Raw genomic sequence first — 19,774 nt, 5'->3', positions numbered from 1 at the left:
AGAAAAAAAAAAGAGAGGTATTATGTATAATTTGTTTCTTTGATTGATTTAATTCATTATTTTTTAAAATTTGACATTTAATTTTTTTAAGTTATTTTTTTTCCTATGAAAATACAGGTCGGTCCATTTACCCTGCAACTCGATTAACTTGACCTGACCGTTTGCCATGCATGTCTAGCTATACCCATTAGGTAATGGATATCCAACCCTACTTGATCCAAATATTATAGGTTATAATTAGTTCTTAGTGAGTGTTTGGATTCAACTGAATCTTGCGTCTGCGTTTTATGTTTCTCCTTCTTTCTTTTTTTTTCCCTGAGCATGAACAGTAACATCACATGGGTTCACTGTGCAGGGGACAAAAAATACAATTCACAGAACTGTTCATGCACTAAAAAATATTAAAATGGGTCTCACAATACTATTCACACATTTAAAAATTATTTTGTTACAGTGTTTTCAGTTTCAACAACAATAAGTTCAATCCAAATGGACCCTTAATGGATAGAAGGCAATTGAGTAGGATTTGGATATTATCCAAATTTGTTGGATATGGTTTGGATATTACCCATTATTACTCATTTAACTAATTAAATCTAACCCAAATCTAACTCAACTAAATTATTATGGGTAAACCCCTACCCACCCAATTATCCAATAATCAAAATTACCAAATTGCCCATAAAACTTGCATATAACCAAAGTACTCCTAAAATCTTATAAAATTGCCGAAATGCACCCTAAAACTAAAAATGACCGAAATACCCCTAAAACTTAAAAAGAAAATTCCCAAAATATCCCCAGCAACTAAAAAAAATACCAAAATACCCTCCTAAACCTATTAAAAAAAAATCCAAAATACCCCCAAAACCTTTAAAATGACCAAAATACCCCTAAAATCTAAAAATGACAAAAATACATCCTAAACCTAAAAAATGACCGAAATACCCCCCAAAACTTAAAAATTATCAAAATATCCTTGAAATCTGAAAATTACCAAATATATCCCCCTAAACCTAAAAAATAATCGAAAATACCCCCAAAACCTTAAAATGAGCAAAATACCCCTGAAACTTATAAAATAACTAAAATACCCCTAAACCTAAAAAATGACCGAAATACCCTGAAATTATAAAAATGAGTATATTTTGGTCACCTTTTAGGTTTGAGGGTATTTCTGTCATCTTTTAGGTTTAGGGTGTATTTTTATAATCATATAGGTTTTGGGGGGCATTTTGGTCATTTTCTAGGTTTCGGAGGTATTTTGGTCATTTTCAAGGTTTTAAGGGTATTTCGGTCATTTACTTAGTTTTAGGGGAATTTTCGTAATTTTCAAGTGCCAAGGCTATTTCGGTCAATTTTTAGGTTTCGAATGTATTTCTATCTTTTTTTTAGGTTTAGGGGTTATTTTGGTAATTTTTGTTTAGGGGTATTTCATCCAAGTTTTAGTTTTTAGAGGTATTTTGGACAATTTTTAGGTTTCATGTGTACTTCGGTCATTTTATAGGATTTTGTGGTATTTCGGTCATTTTTTATGTTAAGAGGTATCTTGGTAATTTTTAATGATTTTTGAGCATATTTGGTGACTTCGAGGGTATTTTGGTCATTTTAGAGATTTCGTGAGTATTTTTCTCATTTTCGATATTTTGGGATATTTTGGTCATTTTAGAGATTTCATAGATATTTTGTTTATTTTAGAGATTTTGAGGATATATTGGTCATTTTAGTGGTTTTTGAGCATATGGATATCCATGGATAAACAAACTGGATAACAATTGGGTATGGTTTCTAATTGGGTAAGGTAATCAGATATCCATGAATAAATCAATTGGGTCAGGTATATATGGGCATACCTTGCCTATGACCATCCTTAATTATTTGTAAACAGTAGGTGACGAACACTTATTTTGTCACCAATTTGTACATCTTTGGTGACAAAATATTGATTTCGTCACCAATTTTTAAAATTTTTATAATATTTGGTGATGAATTCTTCTTTTCCTCACCAAATGTTGTCATTTGGTGATGAAATTGTTTATCCTCATTAGATTTCGTCACCATAGCCCATTTTTGTTGTAGTATATATATAATTAAAATTATACTAAGATTTGTTAATAATTTAAATTAAAAAAAAAAACTTTAAAATATGAAGAGGAAATCAAAAAATAGACCAATCTACCAATGAAATTAGTGAAAAATACAAATGAAAATAAAATAATTGACACAATTGAAAGTACCAAGTTGGGGCTCGAACTTGCAACTTCCACTTTGACTGGAGGGCACTCTAAAAGATTGAGCTACAATTCCAGAAAACTTCTTTTATTTTTCGTTTTTTTTTTCAAGGAACCAATTCCAAGAAAACTAGGCGTACAACTTTCTTCTTTTTATTCTTCTTCTTTTCATTGATTTTCATTTGAACCATTTAATTTTTCCTTGTTGTAACTATTAAAAAAAAAAACCTCGTGCGATGACATTTTTTGCATTGCAACGGTGTCGTTCTAATAAGAAATCATTAAATAAAGCATGTGATAAGAAGCTAAGAAGAAACGCTATAGTTTTGTTAATGAAAACCAACATGGATCAACTTAGGCTCCGCTTGGGAGTTCATAAGGGAATGGAATGAGATGATCATAAAGGAATGGAAAAGAATTGAATGGAATAGAATGTATTTAAGTAAGGGAAAGGAATGGAAAAGAATGGAATGGAATGGAATTAAATAACCTTGACTGGATGTTTTAAAATAAAGGAATAGAAAGGAATCAAAATGAATGGAACGTAAGTAATCCTGTTTGGGAGCAACATGGAGGGAATGAAATGGAATCATTTTATGACAATATTACTATTAGACTCCTATTTAAAAATAAAAGGGTTGAATATATAGGGGTATTTTGGGAGTTTTAGTAAAAAAAATCATTAAGACTCCGCTTGGGAGGAGAGAATGGAATGGACTGGAAAGGAATAAAAAGAATAATTTTAGAATATTCTTCCCTTCTCTTGTTTGGGAGTTTTAATGGAGGGAATGGAAAGTCCATTCCCTTGTTTGGGAGTTTAAGTGGGAGGGAATGGAATGGGTAGGAGGGAACACTCATTCCTTTCTATTCCCTTAAAACCTCAAATTTTCATTTTAAGGAGTTAGTTATTACTGTATAGAACTCAGTTATTTTCTTTCTTTACTTGATGTGCTCTATTGCTCATCTCTATATNTACTGTATAGAACTCAGTTATTTTTCTTTCTTTACTTTGATCGTGCTCTATTGCTCATCTCTATATATTAAGAGGATTCAGAAAGTTAGTTATTGTTTTTTTTTTTTTTTTTTTTTGCTTTCAAAAATACCCCTAATTTAATTAACTTATCCGTACTTCTAAAACATATAAATTAGGTTAAAATTGTAAATTGACAAAAATTAAAAACAAAAAACCAACCAATCTATATTTATATATATCTAAAAGCTGAAGCATAGCATTATTATTGCTACGCTTCAGTTGAGCCACATCATCGACCATGTCACCTTTTTTTTTTCCTGCATTTTTTAAACAATTTTAATATATAAATATTAAACATAATAATTTGATCATGAGGAAGTTTGGTCACGAGGAAATAGAAAATCTCAAAACATGATTGGAGGTTTAATTTTATCTGATTTTGATAATGCTAAATGTGGAATTTGGTTCTTGCAAGGTTTAGAATCATTGAACTAGATACATGGGAGTTTGACAATGAAGGTTTCTTAAGTGGCCAAAGACATTTCTAAGGAATTTTAAGAAAAGAAAGAATTTTTTTTTTTTTTTCAAAACTTCCATTATTATAGAAAGTATAGAAATGTATAGACATTGTTTTTGGTTTTTGATTCTTCATTGATTTCATGATTTAGTTATTAAAAAACCCAAAATAATAGAACAGAAATGGATAATACTTTTAAAAATAGTTCAATTTTTAAGGAAAACAAATTATTTTCAATAATTTTTAGAGAATAAATTATACATTATACTATATTACAAAATAATTATATATTTCCACACATCACGTGGGTTTACGACTAATGTTTATAAAACTAAACCATGTTCTATAAAACTTCCCACTACCCCATCTACACAACCAAAACTACCCCATGGTACTAAAAAAATAAAAATAAAATAAAATAAAAAGCCTACTCCAAGTTCCTATTTTTTTTTTTTTTTAAATATCTAAAAATAAGAACCTTATTACACGTACGAAACGCATGTGATCAGGCTAGTATATAAGATAAGAGTATCTAAATTGTAATTTTTTCATTCACTTTCATTCACATCAATAAGATTGCTCTCCATTTCTATTTAGAGATTGAGTAAATTCTGAGTGAGAGACAGAGACTGAAATTTAATAGTAACAAACTGTTGAGGCTCATTTTTTTTTTATGAAGCCCAGCAGGCCCAAGGCCCAGAGTTGCGGGCAAACTGAAAGAAACAGCAAAAAGAAAAAGAAGGCATATGAATGATTCAAGAGTCCATGAGATGGGTCCAGAAGAAGCAAATGGGCTTGAATAGGCCCGGAAAGAGAAAAGAAACAAATCCGTGGAAAGGATGAGGGAAAAGGAAGAATGGGCCACAGCAAGCCCACTGTAATAAGAAAAAAAAAAAAAAGAGTAACAGGCAAATTGGGAACCCATAAGCCCAAAGGAATAAAGTTTATAGAGAAAATTGGGCCAAGAAAGCCTGAAGTGAGTTAGCAAAAATCCATGTGTGAAACAAAACCAATGGGCCAGGGATGCCCATAAGAAAAACAAGGGACATTGGAGCCCGCAAGAAATGAAAAAGAAGCCCAGCAAGCATACTGGGCTACTGAGAAGGAAAGTACACGGCAGGTTCAAAAGGGCCCAGCAGGATTGAGTTGAGCAGCAGGAATAGCAAACTTGGCACGGCAGGAGGATCCACATCAGAAAATGCCAAAAAGCGCACGGCAGGATATGCGCGCCCATTTTCAGACCTCGCGGCAAATGAATGAAACATCAATAAGGTAACGCATGCGAACGACCCAGGCATCATCAGCCTATACCCAGCCACTATGGAAAGGGTGATGTCATGGGTNCTGGACGAAGTAGAAAAGGAAGTTTCGTTGTTTGAAAGCCACGGGTCAATGGTGGATCAGAACCATTTGACTTGGTAAATGGATGGCAAAAGGCTACGATAGCAGAATAGGGCCATAGAAAGGCTAGAACAGTAAAATCGGCCACGGCAGGCCCTATATAAAGGACCCGTGGCTGTGTGCAATAGAACAACAAAAGGGGATCAAAAAACAGGGAGAAAAGAATTGAAAGAGAGAAAATAGAGAGAAAAGAATCAGAAGAAAGAAAACAGAGAGAAGGAAATTCTAAGAAAGAAAAAAACAGAGTGCTTATGGCAGGCATGCACCTAAATGGGTTAACCCCCCCCCCCCCTCTCTCCCTCAATAGCCTTGTCCTCAAAAGGCAATACAAAATCTATACTTGGGCATATACCATTTGGGGCTGTCCTCTCAAAGCAATTAATTTCACCAAATGAAGTTACTTGCGTTGAGGGAGTAGTTTTCCCTTCCGTGGTTGGAATCCTGCGTCAATACTAAATATGGCAAACTCGTTATTTTACTCCACTAATTTTGCTCTAATATTTTGTTTAAGCATTTTTATTTAAAAGCAAGGCCCTTTAAATCATTTATCTTGATCATTGCGGAAGAAACAGTGAATGCATTTTTCTTTACATTTTCTATTTTATGTCTGCCTGCCATAACTTGTCAATAATAACTATGCCTGCTGTGAGCTGTTAAATGGACTTTGGCAGACGTGGCAAAGATTGTGCATAAGCTGGGCCAAGGTGTGCTCCAATTGGGCCAGTCCCAACTCCTCACCCAAAAACTACCCGGGCCTAGTGCGGTAGGAGCTTGCCTAATACCCCAAGTCAGGCCCACCCCCTTACACAAACATACAATAATCTTTTTAAATGCAATAAACCCAAAGTGCACTAATTCATGAATTGAATCAAAAGGGTTAAGAGGGGGAGATTGAAAGGATTTTTTTTTGGCATTTAGCCTAATTTTACAAACAATTTTGTTAGTTGACAAGAAAATCAAACATATTTGTTAAGTAACATCTCGAGTTTGAAAGACTGAGTTCAATGAAGGAAGACTCGAGTTCCACATACGCATTCCAGTGCCTTGCAAAAGGATCAAATCCAAAGAAACCCAATAGAGAAGAAGAAAGAGAGAACCACCTCAATGGGTAGAGAAGAAGAAAGAGCGCCACCTCAATGGACGGGTGAGCTTTGGCCCTGGAGGCCCGATTTAGGCTTAATCTAGAGAGAAGAAGAAGGATCAAATTTGGAGAGAAGAACAAGGATTGGTAAACTCGAGTTTTTCTCTTGGTTTTCTTTTAAGAAACTCGAGTCTCTACAAATTGATTTTCTCGAGTTTCAAAGACTTGAGATGCTTTTTTATAAATATGTTTGCAAAACCCATCAACTAATAAAATTGTTAGCAAAATCAAGCTAAATGCCAAAAAAATCCGGAATTGAAAGGTTGAAGTGTCAAAAATCAAATAAGATTTTAGGGGTGAAAGAAAAAATATCTACATATATATTAACTTTTTCTTTAAAAAAAATCTTATTGAGATACATACCCATGCTTGGTTTTTGTCCGTTCTTCTTGCTCGTATGGATAGATATTTATGCTTAATTTGTGTTTGTGGTGGAACGCCTCTGTTTCTACAATTCCCTCTCTCTCTCTCTCTCTTGTTTCTGAGGACTAGTTGGAGAAAGCACTGAAAGTGTGAGAAATGGCGGCAGTAAATGCATCAATTATTACATCTTCCACACAAACATTTCTGGCCATGCAGTCCGTTTCCAATACTAATACAACTCGACTTGTTTCAAACTCGCTTGGTGAGTCTCTTTGCTTTGGTCTCCGTTTCTCTTCAACTGCAAATCCTTTATGGGATTTTGGTGGACTAACAGATACTGTTTAGTGTTTACTAGAACCATTTCATGACATGAGGTTTGAGATTCCAGAACATTTTCAAAATATTGTTCTTTATGTTTCTTGGACTATCTTGTAATTACCTCAGTTGGAAATTTAGATTTTAGAACTAAATATTACACAAACTTCAATTGTTACTCATAAATCTCCTCTTATACTCTTACCTTATAGAAATAGACAGTTAGAAATATATATGCTTTTCTTACCAACAAATTGCACTAAATTTTGTGAGAAAGCACTTCTGAAATTAATGAGATAATGGGGTTTCATCTTATTCCAAAGGATAAAAGAACTGGACCATAAAGAATAGAAGTTCAGTCCAAGTTGTTACTCTACTACTTGAAGTAAAATAGCGGCAACTTTTCAGTCTTTTTGGTTATCATTACGATTCTTTAATAAGAAAAATTGGCAAGGGGTATTATCTCTGTTTATTGGTTTGCTTCTCTGTAGCTCTATATCATTCTAATTAACATTACCATCATTCTACTTAACATTACCAATGTCTAAAGATAAATCAAATTAGTTTATCATTCCATTTTAAATTCATCAAAGAACAAAACCTTCTGGGAGTTCTATTTCAAGAACAGGCAATTAATATCTACATTTTGTGCTAACCATTTACATATGGTCATATACTTTGGTGATGTGTGACCAAATTTCTCAACTGCATGACTGTATCTTGATACAAATTTGGGTACAAGGTGGAAACAGGATTGAAAACCCCAAAATCAAAATTAAAAATAGGTAGAAGTTTATATCCTGGATTTCAAATATACAACAGCTTCATGTTTTCTAACGCAGCTAGCAGTTTCATCGGTAATTCATTGCCACGGTCTTTCCCAATGAAGAAGAGAGTTGTCAAGATTAGTGGGGAAGTCAGAGCTGCAGCAGCTGTTACAACTAGTCCTGTTGAGGAAACCAAAGAGTATGAATTCCTTTTCCTGGTCATTTTTCATTTCAGTACTAAACTTTTGAAATGAAAGTTGCTGGTGTAGAAAGTCTTTTTCTTAACTACACAGCACCCTGTCTTCTTGGATTTCTATCTATTCTTATCACACACACCCCCCACCCCTCAACTGTGCCTGCCAAAAAAACAAAGCAGGGGCATAGTTGAGGGAAAAAAAAAATCATTGCCTTATATTTTTAGAAGTTGAATTGTGATTATGTTGTATCTGTGAATTCCTTCCTTTCAGGTTTACCCTTCCTTCATGGACTATGTTTGAACTTGGCAAGGCCCCAGTATATTGGAAAACCATGAATGGTCTTCCTCCTTCTTCTGTAAGCTTGGCATTGCTGCTGAATTACAATTGCAATGGGCTTTTCTTGGTTATCTTGTTCTAATGACAAGGTGCATATAATGTTTTACAGGGGGAAAAGCTAAAGATTTTCTACAATCCCACTGCGACCAACCTTGTTCCCAATGAAGAATTTGGGATTGCTTTTAATGGTAATATTTTTTACAATATAAGACCTCATAATATCTTGTACATTGCAATCAGTTTTCTTGTCCATGCCAATTAAAGCAAGCACAAATATGAAAGTCATAATGAAAACAGAAGGGACATTACTGAAAAGAATTGCAGTATCTGTGAAATTGTATATAATTAATGTTATATTTTGAAGTCTTTAATAAACAAGAGAACCAAGCAAGTCTTAATGCCAGAAAAAAATGGATTGTACTTGTTTAACATAGCATGACAAATACAATTGAATGATTTCATTCTTGTGGGATGTTTCCTCTATTTGATAAGTAGTGCTGACTACTTTACCAGGTAGTATCCATAGTTAACCTACCGTCTTATTTTTGCGATCCAAAGCAAGTGTAACATTGTGGGCTAAGAAGTGCAGCTGGATTGGCCTCTGCTTTGCAACTATTCAGTTACAGCTCATTTCAATTGACTTCTTGAATTGTGTCCTTTGCAGGAGGTTTTAATCAGCCAATTATGTGTGGTGGTGAACCAAGAGCAATGCTGAGAAAAAACCGAGGCAAAGCTGATCGCCCAATTTATACCATCCAGATATGCATTCCTAAGCATGGTTGGTACTTGTTGTCTGATGCATCTCGCTTTCCACTAATTTATCTAGCAGTCTGTTAATTCTCTTCATCTTACAAACTCATCATCTTTCCACAGCTCAGAACTTGATCTTCTCATTCACAAATGGAGTTGATTGGGATGGTCCTTACAAAATGCAATTTCAAGTCCCCAAGGCTTGGCGGAACAAACCAATTGACTTCTTTAACCAGGTATAATAAGACACATTCTGTTAAATGTTTGAATGTACTGCTACTAGCTTCAAAACAGTAACTGTATGATATTATCAAATTCTTATTAAAAGCATAAATTAATTCAAACAAAATCATATTTAGCAAGTTATTGTACAACAATTCAGTATGAGACATGCTGAAAATGAGTCTTGTGTTCTTATCGCAGGGCCTAGCACAAGAGCTGAGTAAAGAAGGTGCATGTGACAAAGCAATCTTTCCAGACACAGAAATTGTTGTCACAAGATGTGATATGATCGGAAATTTGACAGTAGAAGGGGTAAGTAAAATTTTCAGAGTGATTTTAAACAATCATTTCATAAGTTCTCTAGTTGGGAGTATAATAGATTTATCAATCACTGCAGGGTGATCGTTGCAATCTCAATCTCATACCAGGATGCACAGATCCTAGCTCTCCCTCTTACAACCCACTTGCCAATGTAGATGATGGATCCTGTCCAATTGATTCAGATTCTGAGGTTTAGTCCATATCCAATCACCTCAGACGTAAATATATAACTCATAAGCATGTACAAGAAATGTTTGTAACATACCCAATTAAAGGGTGGGGAAAAAAATCTGAGGTTTAGTCCATATCCAATTATCTCAAACGTAAATATCATAACTCATAAGCATGTACAAGAAATGTTTGTAACATACCCAATTAAAGGGTGGGGGAAAAAAAACTCGCTTGGTTAAATAGAAAATGAATATATTACTGTCATCACTGCTAATCTTCATACTGGTATTTCAATTTTATACGGTTGTAAACCATTTACGTTGATTGAATAAAATTTACTAAAATAGGAGGGAGTATAAAATAAGTGTTAGAAAGATGATCAATACAACCTCGTTAGACAGGTTCCACTGTGGGCTGTGGCCGAGCAGGAGTTGGGCCAAAACAATAAATTTGACTTCATTAAATTACTCAGGCCCAGCTAAAATGAAGATGAAAATGGTACTATTTAATTTTCCAAGATAGTTTCGAAACTGCAAAAGAGTACACAATTCTAAACAAGGAATACATTATACATGACAATTATTAGCGCGCTGACACTCTGGCAATAAAGGGTGTGAAACAAGATGAAGTGTTCTGCATTTTTGAGTACCCGCCTGTGGAGTTACTCCCTGTTTTCAATCATGACTTTTCTGGGCTGTGTATAAGTAGGCGCTGTCCTACTGGCTTTGTGCTGGTGTAGTTTTTCCTTTTATTATCCCTTTTACCAAAAAATTAAAAAAATTAAAAAAAAAAAAAAGACAATTATTAGCAGCCAAGTACATATACGGATCTTATCTTTTTTTCTTTTTTTTGAGCAAAGAAAATAGGGGCCTCACAAGTATAGGTATCGCCTCACACCCCAAATACAAGTTGGATAAAGCCCAAAAATACTACCAGCACATAACAAGACATACCACCATTCACATCCACGTTTCATACAGTCGAGCTAACATGGGTCAAATGCTGAAGCAGCCCACTCTACAAAGTTGCAAAAAATGGGAATCAAACCTTTAAGCAGATGGGCTTTAGAGAATTTCATATCGTTGAGATAGGATTAACAACCAAGTACATATACGATCTTATTTTTTTCTCTTACATGTACAGAGATGAATTTAATGACAGACATGCATTAAATGATAAAGGCTTAGCATAACTAAAAATTAAATATTTATAATAAAAAAAACTAAAATTAAATAGTAGAAGAAATTAAAGAATGGTTAAAAATTTGATTGAGACATGGACCACAGTGGTCCTATGCTCAACTCTCGAAAACGATCCTATCAAAAAAAAAAAAAAAAACACTCTCGAAACCGACAAATGCCATGATAGATAATGAGTCAACAAAATGAGTGGTCAAAATCAACCAGCCCCCCAAAATAATTATATGTATTTCAGTTCTCTTCTCCAACTATTTGTCCAAATAAAAAATTTAGAAAAAAGAATGAAGACGAGCAGCATGTTTTTGATTCGCTCATAAAAAATAAAAACATGTTTTTGATTCGTCAACACGATCAAACTGCCAAGGATTTTTCTATTCCAGGTACAGGTTTTGTCTAATATGAACAGAACGAGGTGAATTGAATATTTAAAATATATATATATATATAAATCTATGCAATAATTTCTTTTTTTCTTCTTAGCACGCGTTGGACATAAGTTTTACTTAACTTATTTTTGTTATTATTTATGAGCTTTATTGTACTTTTTGTTACTATTTATGAGTCTTGCTGTACTACTTCAGCTAACTTTTATTTTTATTTACAGTATTTTCAGTAAAAAGTTTTCTATTTCAGCTAAATAAATTGTTCCAAACGCACCTTAAGTGTAAGTTTGGATAGCAAATGCGGTTGGCATTTGCATTTTTCCCTAAGTCCCGTGCACTGTTTACAAGACCCGCAAGTATGGAATTCAACAAATATAACTTTAAAATTGGGTCTCACAGGCACTATTCATGATTTAAAAATTATTTTGATATAGTGTTTTTGGTAATAAGTTTTCAGTTTTCAATAATAAATGGTATTCAAACACACCCTAAATGTGAAAACTTATGCTTTTTAACTTTTCACAAAATGGTACAACATTAAGATTACATGTTGCTTGCATCAGATTTTTCACCATAACATTTGTGTCAATTCATGATCCGGGGCTTACTAAACGTCTATATCTTAAAATTAATACTAGTAGTTGAACTAGAAATTGCAACAACTTAGTGTGACATGACCCATGACAATTAGGGCTGTAGACAAACCAAGATGGCAAGGTTATTGAAGTCCTATTACTGTTAGGGATTTTAACTCTTCTACTCTTTTTTTTGGGGGGGGGGGGGGGGGGGGGGGTTTTTTCCCTTTTTTTTTTTTTTTTTTTTTTTTGGCGGAAAAGTGAACAGTAAAATCATGTGATTTTACTGTTCAGGAGACAAAAACACTGTTCATGCACTGTTTTGGCACTGTTCACGCACTAAAAAAATATTAAAAATGGGTCACACGGTACTATTTACACATTTAAAAATTATTTTGCTACAGTATTTTCAGTTTTCAGTTTTCAGTTTTCAGTTTCAGCAACAATAAGTTCAATCCAAACACACCCATATTTGTCCAAATAAAAAATTTAGGAAAAAGAATGAAGACGAGCAGCATGTTTTTGATTCGCTCATAAAAAATAAAAACATGTTTTTGATTCGTCAACACGATCAAACTGCCAAGGATTTTTCTATTCCAAGTACAGGTTTTGTCTAATATGAACAGAACGAGGTGAATTGAATATTTAAAATATATATATATATATATATAAATCTATGCAATAATTTCTTTTTTTCTCCTTAGCACGCGTTGGACATAAGTTTTACCTAACTTATTTTTGTTATTATTTATGAGCTTTATTATACATTTTGTTACTATTCATGAATCTCATTATACTATTTCAGCTAACTTTTATTTTTATTTACAATATTTTCAGTAAAAAGTTTTCTATTTCAGCTAAATAAGTTATTCCAAACGCACTTTAAGTGTAAGTTTGGATAGCAAATGCGGTTGGCATTTGCGTTTTTTCCTAAGTCCCGTGCACTGTTTACAGAACCCGCAAGTATGGAATTCAACAAATATAACTTTAAAATTGGGTCCCACAGGCACTATTCATGATTTAAAAATTATTTTGTTATGGTGTTTTTAGTAATAAGTTTTCAGTTTTCAATAATAAACGATATCCAAACACACCCTAAATGTGAAAACTTATGCTTTTTAACTTTTCACAAAATGGTACAACATTAAGATTACATGTTGCTTGCATCAGATTTTTCACCATAACATTTGTGTCAATTCATGATCCGGGGCTTACTAAACGTCTATATCTTAAAATTAATACTAGTAGTTGAACTAGAAATTGCAACAACTTAGTGTTAATGAACCATGACAATTAGGGCTGTAGACAAACCAAGATGGCAAGTTATTGAAGTCCTATTACTGTTAGGGATTTTAACTCTTCTACTCTTTTTTTTTTGGGGGGGGGGGGGGTGGTGTGTTAAGAATCTGTTTGGGCTCGACTTGATAAAATGTAAACAGATTGTATTTATTTGTTTTTTAAATAAGAATCTGTTAGCATTTCCCTTGTTTTTTTAATAAGTTGAGTTTGAACCAAATTTAAAAACTTGTTTAGTAACACAATCTAGTTCAAACAAGTTATTTNGAGAGATGTGGATCATTTTGAATATAAATGGTCAAGAAGACAATATAGAAATACCTAAATATTTAAATTATTACTTAAAAAAAAAAAAAGCTTTCTAATATGCTCACTTTGCTCGCTGGACAGTGACAGGTTCACATGAAGAACGTATATATGAAGTGCAGCTCGCCAGACTTTTATGGGCAGCCGCATTTTGCATCCTTTTTATATTTGCTAACAATACCCACAATATTTGTATTTTGAGTTTTTGACCATCTATGACTATGAATGGTCTATAAGACATTTGGCAATTGTCTACACAAGACAGCTATGTATTCGTTTTTCTTTTCTTAATCTATGATCCTTTATGAATAAAAATGTATATATTCCTAGAGTGCCCCAAAAGAAATCTTCGTTACTAAAAAAAAGAGGATCAATATAATGTCACCTAATTTCGAGTATGTGTACAGTATTGGAATCAAATCAAAATGTAAATAAAGTTTTGATATCTATGATTATACTATACTTTTAGGCTTTCCCACCAACTTCATAGTACGCAAGTTACGCATACACATAAAATAAAAGGATTCCAACAAAAATTCCTTTAAGTAAAACCAAGGCACTGCAATGAACAAAGAAAATGGTAGTTGACCCCTCTAAGCACCTCTCTTTACTTGGTCATATTTTTTATTTTCTCAAATTCTTTGGAAAAGCATTTCCCATCGTCTTGTTGACATTTCAAAGACATTTCAAAGCGTGTTCCTAAGTAGACTAAAGAGAATTCCTCCACTAGTTTTAATATATGTTGAGAAAGTCTATAGACGCAACTTTTGCTATAACTTGTTGGGATGGTCGACTATGAGTAATGGGTCTATGTGATAGTGATTGTCCATCACTCATAGTTGACCACTTCATCAAGTTAAGCGCGTAAAAAAGCAGGTTTTTATTTGTTCTTCCTCCTTACTAGTATTATGTAAAGAAAGTGTCTTTGGTAATGGTGGTGGCAGCAATGGGTGGTATTTTCTTGCTTTCTTCATACTTTCCAGCAAGAGAATCAAAGAGAATTCCAGCTCCAACCCCTACGGCCAAGTCAATAGTATAGTGACCCCTAGTACCCAGCAATCTCACAGCTTGGAGAATATTCAACACGTCAAAAGTCCTTGCCAATTCAAACCTTTGCATTCGTCGCATGTCTAGCGACGCAATCACTGACCCAGCTACATGACCCGAGTAGAATAGAAAGAATGATACATTCCCTACAGGAAAGTCCACTCCAGAGCCCAGAAATCCCTGTTATCGTATCAAAAACTAAACAAATTAATACCATATGATATGAGAATTTTATTAAGATAAATAAAATTGTTATTGTTACTATAAAGTTTTAACTACAAATAATTTAGTTAAAAACTAACAATAAAACTCAGGTTTTGTCGTTTTTTCTCTTAGGACATGGAACATACAAACACTAGGTCATATTAAAGTTTATTTAAGTTTTAACTTTTACATCCCACATGTCTCAAGTGGTGTAATAGCGACTTCATTCTAATTTTTAAATAAGACGCTCATAAGTCACAAGTGGTGTTATTTACACATTAAAGAAGACGAGACAGACATTCATTGATGTTGTCTTTTATGGTTTGTTTGAAAGTTTAGAGAGGGAGGAGAGTAGAGGGGAGTAGTGGGGAGGAGAGTAGAGGAGAATGATTCACCTCCACCTTATTTGGATGTTTTTAAAATTAGTAAGGGGGAAGGGAGTAATTAGCCCTTCCCCTTGTGGGGGGGGGGGGGTGGTGTAAAGAATCTGTTTGGGCTCGACTTGATAAAATGTAAACAGATTGTATTTATTTGTTTTTTTAATAAAAATCTGTTAGCACTTCCCTTGTTTTTTTAATAAGTTGAGTTTGAACCAAATTTAAAAACTTGTTTAGTAAACAATCTAGTTCAAACAAGTTATTTTATTCATGAACAATCTCACGGAGCTCAAGGATAGTACATTAAAATGGCTAGCAATTTCTCATTAGATTAGTGTCCAACAAATGGTTGAGAGAGAGAGATGTGGATCATTTTGAATATAAATGGTCAAGAAGACAATATAGAAATACCTAAATATTTAAATTATTACTTTAAAAAAAAAAAAAAAGAAAAAAAAAAAAGAAGCTTTCTAATATGCTCACTTTGCTCGCTGGACAGTGACAGGTTCACATGAAGAACGTATATATGAAGTGCAGCTCGCCAGACTTTTATGAGCAGCCGCATTTTGCATCCTTTTTATATTTGCTAACAATACCCACAATATTTGTATTTTGAGTTTTTGACTATCTATGACTATGAATGGTCTATAAGACATTTGGCAATTGTCTACACAAGACAGCTATGTATTCGTTTTTCTTTTCTTAATCTATGATCCTTTATGAATAAAAATGTATATATTCCTAGAGTGCCCCAAAAGAAATCTTCGTTACTGAAAAAAAGAGGATCAATATAATGTCACCTAATTTCGAGTATGTGTACAGTATTGGAATCAAATCAAAATGTAAATAAAGTTTTGATAGCTATGATTATACTATACTTTTAGGCTTTCCCACCAACTTCATAGTACGCAAGTTAAACATACACATAAAATAAAAGGATTCCAACAAAAATTCCTTTAAGTAAAACCAAGGCACTGCAATGAACAAAGAAAATGGTAGTTGACCTCTCTAAGCACCTCTCTTTACTTGGTCACATTTTTTATTTTCTTAAATTCTTTGGAAAAGCATTTCCCATCGTCTTGTTGACATTTCAAAGCGTGTTCCTAAGTAGACCAAAGAGAATTCCTCCACTAGTTTTAATATATGTTGAGAAAGTCTATAGACACAACTTTTACTATAACTTGTTGAGATGGTCGACTATGAGTAATGGGTCCATGTGACAGGGATTGTCCATCACTCATAATTGACCACTTCATCAAGTTAAGCGCGTAAAAAAGCAGGTTTTTGTTTGTTCTTCCTCCTTGCTAGTATTATGTAAAGAATGCGTCTTTGGTTATGGTGGTGGCAGCAATGGATGGTATTTTCTTGCTTTCTTCATACTTTCCAGCTAGAGAATCAAAGAGAATGCCAGCTCCAACCCCTACGGCCAAATCAATAGTATAGTGACCCCTAGTACCCAGCAATCTCACAGCTTGGAGAATATTCAACACGTCAAAAGTCCTTGCCAATTCAAACCTTTGCATTCGTCGCATGTCTAGCGACGCAATCACTGACCCAGCTACATGACCCGAGTAGAATAGAAAGAATGATACATTCCCTACAGGAAAGTCCACTCCAGAGCCCAGAAATCCCTGTTATCATATCAAAAACTAAACAAATTAATACCATATAATATGAGAATTTTATTAAGTTAAATAAAATTGTTATTGTTACTATAAAGTTTTAACTACAAATAATTTAGTTAAAAACTAACAATAAAACTCATATTTTGTCGATTTTTTTCTTAGGACATGGAACATGCAAACACTAGGTCATATTAAAGTTTATTTAAGTTTTAACTTTTACATCTCACATGTCACAAGTGGTGTAATAGCGACTTCATTCTAATTTTTAAATAAGACGCTCATAAGTCTCAAGTGGTGTTATTTACACATTAAAGAAGACGAGACTGACATTCATTGATGTTGTCTTTTAATTGAAAAGGTACAAAGCTTTTAAAACTACCCTAATTAATTTAAAATCGGCCAAAAGAAAAGTATGGCTTTTTATTTAAAATAAATACTAAATTAATATTTTTATTTATTGATAGAAGAACACCAACAATTTGGGTTGGATAGAGAGAGTATCACATTTTTTTTTTAAGTATTATATATATATATATATTTAAAGTTAAACAGCTGTAATTTTGAATAACAAACAAAAGAAGCTAATTAAAAAACATCTACCCAAACAGGACAGATACTAGACTGACACATGGTGTCATATTTAGGACATGTACAGCTGACAGTACTGTGAAAGTGTGCAGTGAAGGCCTTGGATGATTTGTGGCTTTTTTAAAGTGGGGAATTTTAATAGGCAGAACATAGATGGGAACCTGAGGCAGAGGGAGCTGCGTGGAGTAACCAAGAATTCCTCGGCACGTGAACATGAATAGAGCCGATATTGTGGCCCTCGGACGTCCTTCTATTAGCCACGTCCACAGGATATATGTTGTTTGCATTCCCACAAATACCTATTCATCAAAAATAAAAACATAAAATTACCCTTAATCATAAAACCAAAAACAAATTAACAGTAATACAACCATATATGGAGGATTAATCACATTACAAGTTATTCGTAGTAATTATTAATGGATTAAAAAGTAATTTCAATAATAGATTTAAATTAGAAGTAATAACAACTTATCACATAAAATTTGTTATAAATTATTACTTTTCGTGATAGAGTAATACTAGTCCACAACATTAAACAAATAATGCTAGTCCATAATATTGAACAAATCTTGAATGACAAATTGTCACTTACTGTCATCAGTAAGTAAAGAAAAATATAGTAATTTCAATCTAAATTATAATTATTAATAGCTGTCATTAATTATTGTTTGTGAAAGTACTAGGAATGTATCATTTATTCATTTATGTTACAAGAGATATTATAAGATGTGATTGGATTAACGATATTTGACACGATCAAATCCATATCCCTCAATTGTAGCTCCAAGACAAGATTACATGTGGAAAAATTACCAAAACCCAATTCCAAAAAATATGCTACCAGATTTGCCAACACCGCAAATATCTAGAAAGTAAAAACCCCCCATAATCATCATAATACTTAGAAATTCCAAAAAAAGTGAAAAACAATAAGTCGGAGTTGGACCCAACTTCTGACCACAAAAATTTTCCAAAATCCCATCGTCGTGGACGGTGGGGAATGTAGAAAAAAGCGATGAATCTAAATATAAATGTGATGTTTTAAAACTGAGTCAACGTCGGCAAATTATGACAAATAGTGTGGTTATAGTCTTATACAAGCACTGTTTAGTTTCATCAAAAAATAGAAGCAACAAAATAATTAACGTGTGATACCAAAAAAATTAATACATAACACACATAGAACGTGCCTAACCTAACACATCAAAATTAAAATTAAAAAAAAGAAAAAAAGCACATACAGTGTTTAGAAAAGCGAGAAAGGTGTTGAGTTCAGGCGAAGCGGAGAGGACGCGGTGGAGGGAGCGCGTGGCGACGAAACCCAAATCGAAAGGCTCAGAAGACGAAGGGACCATACGGAGCGTGTACTCCACGCCCATGAAGAACAGCAAACCCATGGCGAACAAACAAGGCACCCAATGGAACTTCGCCACGTGCGCCACGTCCTCCGCCGTCCACGTCATAAACGACGCCCACTTTTCCTTCTCTTTCTTTACAACCATGTCCCTAGTAACGCCAACGCCGTTGGTCCTGGTACCGGTAGTAGTGTGCCTTTTGTTGAGCGTGCATGAAGAAGGAGTATTATTATTATTGTGAAGAGGAAGAGGCAAAGGTAACACAGCTGGTGCATCGCCCATTGCTGCCGTTAGAAATGACGGAGGATGAGTCCACGTCATAAACGACGCCCACTTTTCCTTCTCTTTCTTTACAACCATGTCCCTAGTAACGCCAACGCCGTTGGTCCTGGTACCGGTAGTAGTGTGCCTTTTGTTGAGCGTGCATGAAGAAGGAGTATTATTATTATTGTGAAGAGGAAGAGGCAAAGGTAACACAGCTGGTGCATCGCCCATTGCTGCCGTTAGAAATGACGGAGGATGAGAATAAGCAAAAGAAGAATGGCATTGTGAAAACGTGAGAATGAAGAGTGTGGACCTTATAAAGAGACGAAAAGGCGGAGTTTACAAAGATTGGGTGAGAAAAATCTTAGATATCAGAAGATTACACCCCATTTATTACTTCTTTCTTTCTTTGCACCCTTTGGAAAAATCGTGTTTCCCTTTTTCCTTTAGAGTACTTTTTTTGTTTTTATTAATTATATGTTGGTTTTTACTTTTTATAGTGGGGTGGGGTGGGGCGGGGTTGTTGTTGTGACTTGTAAGTCCTTCCTCAAAAGAAAAAAAAAAAAAGACTTGTGAGTAAGTCCGCTGACGCTAATTTTTTCCCAACACAATTTCGTCGCAACGTAAAATCGTGAATTCATATAAATTTATTATTTTATTTTCACCGCTCATGAATCGGCACGTAACGAAATTATTGTAAAGTTCTGATAAAATCTGTGTTACTAAACTTTATATGAAGTTGTCGGGAGTCGTGGGTTGGCTAGGTTCCGAGGCAATTGTGAATAGTCAAGCAAAGACAGAGAATAGGGTCGTGTTACATTTATATTTTTAGTCTTTTTCGGTTTCT

General features: G+C 33.9%; 2 protein-coding genes across 2 annotated transcripts; one reads left to right on the top strand and one right to left on the bottom strand.

The window, feature by feature from the left end:
• The first annotated feature begins 6,645 nt into the window (after window positions 1-6,645).
• Window positions 6,646-9,972, top strand: LOC112028502 (protein POST-ILLUMINATION CHLOROPHYLL FLUORESCENCE INCREASE, chloroplastic). The gene is made up of 8 exons (XM_024061204.2): window positions 6,646-6,888; window positions 7,784-7,907; window positions 8,176-8,260; window positions 8,351-8,429; window positions 8,906-9,019; window positions 9,115-9,227; window positions 9,415-9,525; window positions 9,611-9,972. Exons 1-8 carry the CDS (start codon window positions 6,783-6,785, stop codon window positions 9,728-9,730), a joined length of 852 nt encoding a protein of 283 aa, XP_023916972.1. The 5' UTR covers window positions 6,646-6,782; the 3' UTR covers window positions 9,731-9,972.
• Window positions 9,973-15,935: 5,963 nt separating this feature from the next.
• On the bottom strand, window positions 15,936-19,358 carry LOC112028506 (phosphatidylcholine:diacylglycerol cholinephosphotransferase 1). Its single transcript, XM_024061208.2, has 3 exons — window positions 18,550-19,358; window positions 17,467-17,604; window positions 15,936-16,723 (listed from the first exon to the last, which is right to left on the bottom strand). The coding sequence occupies exons 1-3, from the start codon at window positions 19,156-19,158 to the stop codon at window positions 16,403-16,405; spliced, it is 1,068 nt and encodes a 355-aa protein (XP_023916976.2). The 5' UTR covers window positions 19,159-19,358; the 3' UTR covers window positions 15,936-16,402.
• Between the last annotated feature and the right edge of the window lie 416 nt (window positions 19,359-19,774).

Source organism: Quercus suber, unplaced genomic scaffold (assembly GCF_002906115.3).
Source record: "Quercus suber isolate HL8 unplaced genomic scaffold, Cork oak 2.0 scaffold_454, whole genome shotgun sequence".
Lineage (NCBI taxonomy): Eukaryota > Viridiplantae > Streptophyta > Magnoliopsida > Fagales > Fagaceae > Quercus > Quercus suber.
This window is presented reverse-complemented; position numbering and strand designations above follow the sequence as displayed.

Excerpts from the sequence above, each read along its gene's own strand:
- LOC112028502 (XM_024061204.2), top strand. The coding sequence starts at position 6,783 with ATGGCGGCAGTAAATGCATCAATTATTACATCTTCCACACAAACATTT. Across the intron at positions 8,430-8,905 it reads ATTTGGGATTGCTTTTAATG|GAGGTTTTAATCAGCCAATT; the intron begins GTAATATTTTTT and ends TGTCCTTTGCAG. Across the intron at positions 9,526-9,610 it reads GAAATTTGACAGTAGAAGGG|GGTGATCGTTGCAATCTCAA; the intron begins GTAAGTAAAATT and ends CAATCACTGCAG.
- LOC112028506 (XM_024061208.2), bottom strand. The coding sequence starts at position 19,158 with ATGGGCGATGCACCAGCTGTGTTACCTTTGCCTCTTCCTCTTCACAAT. Across the intron at positions 17,605-18,549 it reads TTCTCGCTTTTCTAAACACT|GTATTTGTGGGAATGCAAAC; the intron begins GTATGTGCTTTT and ends TTTGATGAATAG. Across the intron at positions 16,724-17,466 it reads CGCAGCTCCCTCTGCCTCAG|GGATTTCTGGGCTCTGGAGT; the intron begins GTTCCCATCTAT and ends ATATGATAACAG.